The sequence below is a fragment of the Larimichthys crocea genome, chromosome III (genome assembly GCF_000972845.2).
Source record: "Larimichthys crocea isolate SSNF chromosome III, L_crocea_2.0, whole genome shotgun sequence".
Classification (NCBI taxonomy): domain Eukaryota; kingdom Metazoa; phylum Chordata; class Actinopteri; family Sciaenidae; genus Larimichthys; species Larimichthys crocea.
The window spans coordinates 43,563,985-43,572,857 of NC_040013.1; the positions used below are offsets into that span (position 1 = coordinate 43,563,985).

Here is an 8,873-nt window from a genome sequence, read left to right on the forward strand (position 1 = left end):
AATCGTTGCCTGCCTGTGGCGCTGCCAGCCCTTAACAAGCTGTCTTTAATTTTCTGGTGGCCTGTTGGCAACAAGGAGCTCCTTTTTTCTAGAAAAAACTCTTCGGTTTTCCCACCGTCTCTGGATGTTTTGTGGTCCCGGGTCGTTTTAGCTTGCAGGGCTTCAAACTTTCGTTCGCCAGTTTGTCACGGCAAAAAATACATTCAGCTCGAACTTTATCCATTGCTTCTACGAACCCAAACTCTATAAAACTTTCTTGGTATCGTCTCTTCTTTCTTTTTGTGACACATTCCTCCACAGTCTCTCCAACCTGGGGTGTAGCCATCTTTCCCTTAGCTCAGTAAGTTGCTAGGCAACGGCGACTGCACGAGAGGCAGTGACGTGAATGCGAAATAATTTTAGTCACTTTTAGTTAGGCTACTTTAAACAGAATAAATGTTTAATGTTGTACTCAATGTAGTTGCTTTTTCACATATTAATGAAATGCTTTGTCATTTATTTTATATGGTTATTAATTATGGTTATTAAAAATTAAACCCCTCAAAATCAGGAGGGCTTTGCGACCCCCCGTGGATCTTTGGCGACCCCATTATGGGGTCGGACCAAGTGGTTGGAACCACTGTCTAGTTAAATCACAGGGGTGATGCGCCACCCTCTGGTGGAGTAGAGGATTGCACGCCAGTAACCTGTGGGGTTACACGTGTGTGTCTGTCCTGTCTGTCTGTGTGTGGTGTGTTGTGTGTGGTGTGTGTGTCTATCATAATCTCGTAGACAATTTTCCTTGCCGATTTTCAGGCGAAAATTGTATAAACTTTGGCCTCGGGAGTAACAAGAAAGAACAGGGGGTCCCTGCTCTTTGGAAATTTCTCTTCTCAAATTAACATGGGAGTAGATTGGGCAGTAGATGCGTGTTGCTGGTGCATCTTTGGGTCTGGCCCCAAAACTAAAAAATGACAGCTTCGGTAGTGTTATCACTGCGACCACCCGAATTTTCCTACGTTTTGAGTGGTAATCATGTCTGTAGAGTGACATTTGCGGCCCAAGCGCAGTTTACAAATGTATAATAATAATAAGCAGGTGAATAGTATATAGTGTGCTCTTTCAGCACACTGAATTATTCCGCATCTCAGAGTTATTCACTGTTTTTTGACACACCGCGGTGAGGTCAAGCTGGGTTTTTGTTCTGTCTCGTCATTTCCTGTTTTATTTTGATATTACCTGCCCTCTCGTTTCAGGTTACTTGCCCTTCCTCATGTGTCACCGGTCGATTGTCTTCCCCGCCCTGATTGTTTCCACCTGTTCCCCATTACCCTGTGTATAATTGTCTGCGTCTCCCTTTGTCTTGTGCCAAAGTGTTTCGTTATCATATGGACGCCAAAGCCTTGTTTCATTGTCCGTCCATAGTCAGCCTTGTTGCTTGAGTGTTCTTTTGTTTATTTTCCTCGATTGAGTGATTTTTTTTTGTTGTAAAGTAGTCAGCCTTTTTGTTTCATAGTGTATAGTGTAGTGTATTTCAGCCTCCTTCAGAGGCTTTCAGTTAATGTTTTGCAGCCTGTTGTTTTCCTCTTGGTGAGTGATTTTGATTTTGATAACCTTTCATAAAGTAGTTTTAGAGGTTTTTCCTCCTTTGGAGTGATTTTTTGTTTTCCTAGTTTAGGCCTGTTTTTTTAGGCCTCACTCTGTCGAGGGTTTTTGTTATTTCAATAAAAATATCATTGACACCTCTGCGCCTGAGTCCTGTTTTGAGTCCGGCCTGACAGTTTTTCAGACCCCTCAGCAGGTAGAAAGACAGAGCAGGGACCCCTGACTACACAATCTATGTATTAAATCTCCACTCTTCTTACTTGCGTTTTCTTGAGCTTTTGGCAGTTTCCTAGGTCAATTATATTGCACCATATATTTTATCCATTTTATTTGTATCAATAACATTTCACAAATTTTGAAAATTGGCATTGCAGTGTAAGCTTTTAACATCCACATCTTTTGAGCTGGATATTGTTATCTGTACTGTTTTTTTTCTTCAGTGTTTGGAAATGCAGAATTATAATATCAGGTCTAAAAAGACTCAGATGTATCTCTTCAGATACCATGCAGTATCGCTTGCTTTGGATTAAAGTCAGTTTGATTTCACTCCTGTTTTTGTGTGTTTCTGTGTGTTTGTCTCCCAGATCAGCCTAACCGATGACATTCATCCTCTTTATGCCTTCACCTTAACAAGACCTCACAGATTTTCATTAAACCTTTAAATGAAATCTTATTATGGTCCTTGCTTGTGAACTCCTCCCTCCTCCTTCAGCTGAAACATTTAAACTTTGCTTTCAGTGGATATCAGAATGAATGAATTGCAAAACAGCATGTAGAATATCAAAAATGAACACCAACCATACATGACGACACATAATATCACTGAACACATTTTGTTTGTGTGAATTTCGGACAGTTGTATTAGTTGTATTACGGGACAGCTGTAGACAGTTAAATATGAAAACAGCCCTCTTCCTCTACTAGTGTTTGTGTTTCTTAATACTGTAAATATATCTGCCAGCAATGCTCTCATTATAGACTAAATTAAACTAAACATCACCTTGAGCAGCCACTGTGCAGCAGTGACCTGATACCTCACAGCTACAGCAGATGGCGCAACAAGACAAAGATGCATCAGGAGAGAGAGGAGGGACGAAGGAGCGAGAGAAGAGACTCTGTTCTAACTAACGCACCTTCCATCCTGGCTCTCCGGCTATGCACCTGCAACCTCTCCTTGCAGTCCTCTTCCTCCTCCTCCTTCTTCTGTCCTCCACACCATCGGTCGGACAGCGGTATATCGCGCACTGAGCAGCGGGAGTGCGCAAGGCGGATGGCAGGCATGCACCTGGAGAGAAACCGCCCCGCCAAGCCGTCCAAGGGCTCAGCCGGAGACACAACAGCATGCAGACCGATGCTCTAACAGCAGGGATAAAGCAGCAGAGCACCGGGCGGATATCAGAGCTGCAGCATGGGCGTGGGAGAGAGGCACAGCCTATATGAGAGCGATGTGATTCCGCGGACATAAGAAGGGTGGGTGGGGGGAACCTAAGTAGCGTTTGGATCAGAGTTGTCCGGGGTGTATTTTTGGAGGTTTGGTTTGTTGTCTTGTTCTTTGAAATTCACCAAACACAGTACTTTTTTTCTGTCAACCTCCACTGGAGATTTAAAGGATGGAGAAAGGCGCACAGCAGCAGCACCCGCAGCTGTCCAAAAGCGCAGAGTGTCCGGCGGAGGACATCTCCAAAATAAACGATGAGGAGCTGCTGAAGTGGGGCAAAGAGGAGCTGGTGCGGCGGCTGCGGAGGTCAGAGGCAGAGAAGAGGGGCGTCATCGTGGAGCATGGCAATCTGATGCGGGAGGTGAACCGGAGACTCCAGCAGCACCTGAACGAAATACGGAGTTTGAAGGTGAGATAGGGCCCCGGAGAGCCCGCTGGCACCAGGATCCCTGGGTTAGGTTCTGTACAGGTTCTGCAAGACACGGACAGACTGTCAGTTAATGTAACAAAATAATCAAAGGTATAAACGAATTAAACCTGTTGCATTTAGGACAGACAGAATGCAGATGGACGGATGTGACTGTAAATAAATGTTTCATTACACATAAAATTTCATCTGGATAATTTTTTTGTAATAACACTGCAATAAAATGATGAAATGTGACCACTATCAGGTCCACATGAATACATGAAAAACTGATTGTGATTGAATATTTCAGTTGCATCGCATCATCTTGTCACAGCTGCAACTGGAGATCATTTCATTTAGAGATGAAGTCATTAGTTGATCAACAGAAAATGAATCAGCAGCAATTCCAATAGTCAATTCATCGTTACAGCACAAAGCAAAAATGCCAAATGTTCTCTGCTTCCAGCTTTCCTGTTTTATACCATGCATTATATCTGTTTAGTGGTTAATCTGACAGTTGTGTTCTCGATGAACTGATTCAATGATTCTGATCATTTTGCATGGTGCACTGCCACTTTCTGCAGCTCACTGTGACATTTTCAAATGGCTTGTTTTGACCCTTCAACAGTCCAAACCCCAAAATATTCAGTTCACTCTCATATTAGATAGAAAAGCAGCAAATCCTCACTTTCTGTGCTTAAAAAGAAATTAGTCCAAATAGTTGCAGATACATTTTCTGTTGATAATTTTTTCATTTCACTTGTACAAGAGACACAGCTGCATGATGGGAACATACTTGTCCCTCATCAAATGATCAATCCCAGCAGGAATGTGCATGTAATCCCTCACTGCTGCTCTGTGTGCATGTGCCTCTGTTCCTCTGTGTGTGTGTCTATGTAAACCAGGACGTGAACCAGAAACTGCAGGAGGACAACCAGGAGCTGCGGGACCTATGCTGCTTCCTGGACGACGATCGGCAGAAGGGGAAGCGGGTGTCACGGGAGTGGCAGCGCCTCGGCCGCTACAGCGCCGGTCTGATGAGGAAGGAGGTGGCCATATACCTGCAGAAGCTGAAGGAGCTAGAGCAGCGGCAGGTGGAGGTTATCCGTGAGAACCTGGAGCTCAAAGAGGTGTGCCTCATGCTGGAGGAGGAGAGGGCTGTGGCTGTCGGGGGAGGAGGTGGAAGTGTGGGTGGGCAGGGAGGGCCCGGCCGCAGGAGCTCCATCGACAGTCAGAGCAGCTTGTCTCAGCTGGGTGGAGGTGTCCCAGCACCGGGCCTGCTGCGGGACGTTGGTGATGGGAGCAGCACCTCCAGTGCAGGGAGTACGGATAGCCCTGATAACCCCCACCTCAAACCCCCTCCCGTGGGCTCCAACGGCAGTCCTGGACCTGGGTCAAGACCAGAAAATGTGTGTGAATCAACTGGGAGAAGACACAGTTCCACACCAGAGTACCACACATTCCCCCAGTCCTGCCGCCCCCGTGGGGGGTCCCTTACAAATCTGGACCCTCGTGGCCTTCGGGGACACAGCCCAGAGAAACACAGCAAGTCACCTACCAGGCTACCATGTGACTCCCACCCAAAACCCTGCAGCTCTGACCTACTAGCCCAGAAACAGCTATTGATGTCAGGTCAGGCATCACCAGGCTGTGGGAAGGGCTCTGCCAAGTCCAGCCCAGAGCTGAGTCAGAGACACCGGGCCATTCACACAGCGAGTCTGGGCTGTGGGAGTCCTGAGGCAAAGCAGGCTGTGATGGGGACACCTGAGCACCTGAGGAAAGGCAGGGTGATTGTGGGTAGTCCAGAGTCTATACGGCGCCACCATCACTATCAGCACGGGGTGGAGCACGGCAAAGGGAGGTATAGCAGTGGCTCTCCTGGCAGGGATGGGAGTCAGAGGAGGGCAGCTGGAGAGGAGATGTCCCCCCACCATCAGAGTCTGTACAACGGTAGGCACAGGGTAACTCTTATCTTGTATTTCAATTCATAACCCATTCATTACTCATTATTGAATTAGAGAAAATTACACCAGAATGGAAAGAGAGTTTATTGCTTTTCATTTAAGGTCTTACCCAAAAAAAATTACTGACATGCCGTCATAATACCTAAAAAATGCAGGTGCTGCACTATGCCTTTGGATCATCTTCACAGAATACTCTGCAGTGTCCACCCGCAAAATGTGTTCTTACAGCTGTGTCATCAATTTTTACTGGTTTCTCCAAGAAAATGAACTTTAGTACATAAGGATATACATACACAAGATTATGATTTAAAGGTAGTTTAAAGGTGGAGTACATGACTCCAGGTGTAATCTAACACACACACATACCTCCTCCACACAAATTTTTATACAACTCACCTGTTCAAATGATATTAAGGTTTAAAGTTATGCAGAATTAAGAGCATGGCAGCTTTGATTGACAGGTGGGTGCTGTTACAGATTGGCTTGTGCTGATGATCCACGTCTTTGTTGATTTGTAGATTAGCCGGGAGGTGGAAGAGGCAAGACAGCCAACATGGTGGCGGCCAATGCTGCATATTCTGAGCTTCAAATCTATATGTGGTGATGTCACGCAAACACTGTCCATTCTTTATACGTCATTGGTTAGACCATCTCATCTTCTCTGCATGTTAATGACTGAGTTTGCAAAGCCACAACACAGCTAACATTAGTTATATTACTAGCTGTATTGTTCAAATTCAAGGTGTGTCGTTTAGCTCAGTTGGTAGAGCAGCCGCCCCATGTGCAAAGGTTCAGTCCTTGCTGTGGAAGTCCAGGGTTTGAATCCTGTGGTTCTTTCCCGAATGTCATTCCCCATCTCTCTCTCTCCACATTCCTCCTAAAAAAAAAAAATCTTTAAATATTCTGAAATTCAAAAAATGATATAGTGGCCAACAACATACGCTAAGATAGCTACTGTAAGCAGGAGTTCGGTGGCACTCTGTCACTCTTCGAAAATCCCAGTGGGCATTGATGCAAAATCACAAGTTGTTGTTTCTATGCTTTTTTATAGCTTAAACAAACAAGATGTAAAATGTTAATTAAAGCTTCAGAGGTGCTGCTACGTGAACCGCCATGCTAAACTAATAACTTATTTAAGAAAAATCTGAAATACTGAGCATGAAAGTCTTGCTAGCTTTTTATAGTGCTTAGATGACCTTGGTTTAATGTGTGGGAGGAAACAACAAACTGAAGTACACCCACACAAAGAGTCTCAAGAGCTCAACTAAGTTTAGACCCAGCTCAGGAGCCAGGCTCACACGTACATACCCACATACATGTGTCACATACGACTCGTGGATTCACCGGCTGTGGCAATAGTTGTAAGAGCGTGATGTGTACTCATCTGTTTTGTAAGCAGGGGAACGACGGTGATGCAACCCGGTCTCCGGGGTGTGTATGGTTTACATAGGTACGCCAGAGGTGTTCAGGGCCAAGATGCACACACAGATAACACACACTTACACACACATCCACTCCTTTGAGAAACGGAAGTGAGAGAGACAGTATTCAGCAATACACAAGAGGTGTTTTCTTAACACGTACGTGCACATTTGTGGACGTGGAGTGTGTGTGTTTGTGTGTGTGAGAGCTGTCTCCACTCGTTTTAATTAGCTCACATTTGACAACTCTTCTGAAACGTTCACATCGATTTTTTCCCACATGCACACTTTAAAAGGCTGCTATTTGATGGCAGAGGACACGTTGTGCTTTGAAACGACGAAATGAAACAAGGACATTTGAAAAACTCCTTAGCTTTTAAGCCTGACTTCATTTTGCTGTCATTAACCATCCAAAGCGCTCCCTTGTGCCGTCTCTGGTATAGTTTTTTCTCCGTGTTTGTGTGTTTCAGAGCGTTTACTTTGAGTGTGACGAGTGTGACTGAATTAATGTGTTGTGTGTTCAGGGACCGCCTCAACTCCCTTCAACCATCTTTTGAGCTGTGGAGTACAATTTAATCTAGGACTGTTTTTATCACACAGGAGGCTGGTTTGAAAAAGTCTGTTAGTGTATAAGGTGTTTGGGAGCAGCACTTACCTCTGTAAGTGCCAGGCTCTGTGTATTTCTTTCTTCTGCTGTGTTTTTTGGGTGTGTGTGTGATCATTGGTTGTTCATGTGTAATGCTTTTTGCAGCATGCGGTGCTTAGAGGAAATATTACACAGCAGAGCCCCACAGCCCTCCATGAGGGAAATACAGCGTGTACTCATACACCAGTAGGAGTCGAGCATACATCAACCAGCTGCTGGGTGTACTGTAGCACAGTACATTCACATAACATAGTAATATTGTGATGTACTGTGTGGGTTACAAATGAAAGAAGGAACCGATATGCATTGTGTCATAGCTTGGCGTTCGACCAAGCAGCAACCTCCGTGGCTTTGGAAATGGAACCAATGCGGAAGTGCCAAAAACTGCAGTTCCTCGTGTGTCCACTTGAGGCTGGCTGCAGAACATTTCAAATTCCATGTCCCCATGTCCAACTTCACAGCAGAAATAAACATGTTTACAGCCTGGTACAAAAAACAGTTTTGGTCTTTATAGCTAATTTCCCCGTTCATGACAACTGTACTGAGGGTGAATTTATATACAACTCACCTGTTCAGATTATATTAAGGCTTAAAGCTAAGGCTTTAATTGACAGGTAGGTGCTGTTACAAATGACTCGTTTGAGCACCCAGACGTCATTCGGCTGCTGATGAACCAGGTCTTTGCTGATTTTAGATTAGCTGGGAAGAGGAAGAGCTAGCCAGAGGCAGAGATTTTAAGTTTTTACCCCTTTTCAGAAACCTACAGGTGACATCATGCTTATGCTGTCCATTCTTTATACTGTCAGTGCGTCCGACCTAGCAACACTGCTTACAACTCATCATCCTTACACTTTGCAAACAAGATATAACGTGTGAATTAGTGAGATTTAGCGGCCTTAGTAGCTGGACTTTCTCAACAGAACTATGCTAGCTGTCTTCTCCAGTTTATATGCTAAGCTAAGCTAACTTTCTCCTAGCTGTGGCTTATATCAAACACACAGACAGATACAGACATCCCAAGTCTCCCGGAAGTTCCGGGAGTCTCCCTGATATTGACAGTGGCTCCCTGATGCCCGCGAGCTAGGTAAAACATCCCGGATTTTGGATTACGCGAGAGAGATTAAAAAAAACGCGAGTGTGAGCATAAAGAAAAGATAGTACCTCGCGCATCATGCTCGGATTACTTTCAGTTACATTGCGCAGGCATAGGCGAGAGGAGGGGAGGGGGGTGAGCACGTGAGACTGAGATACAATGAGCTACATGAAGCACCCGTGCATGCATTCAAGCGAAAACTCTGTTCAGCGTGTTCTCGTGTTCAGGGCGACTGGTTGCGAGAGAGAGCGCGCCGATTGGTTTGGTCAGCAAAATACACCAATAAGCTTTCGTTGTGGGAGGGACTCCCCCCCCCCC

The 8,873-nt window shown here is 45.1% G+C and overlaps 1 protein-coding gene across 1 annotated transcript; it reads left to right on the top strand.

The window, feature by feature from the left end:
* The first annotated feature begins 2,690 nt into the window (after nt 1-2,690).
* LOC113744456 (coiled-coil domain-containing protein 85A-like) lies at nt 2,691-7,373 on the top strand. Its single transcript, XM_027274066.1, has 3 exons — nt 2,691-3,431; nt 4,337-5,392; nt 7,341-7,373. The coding sequence occupies exons 1-3, from the start codon at nt 3,195-3,197 to the stop codon at nt 7,371-7,373; spliced, it is 1,326 nt and encodes a 441-aa protein (XP_027129867.1). The 5' UTR covers nt 2,691-3,194.
* The last annotated feature ends 1,500 nt before the right edge of the window (nt 7,374-8,873 follow it).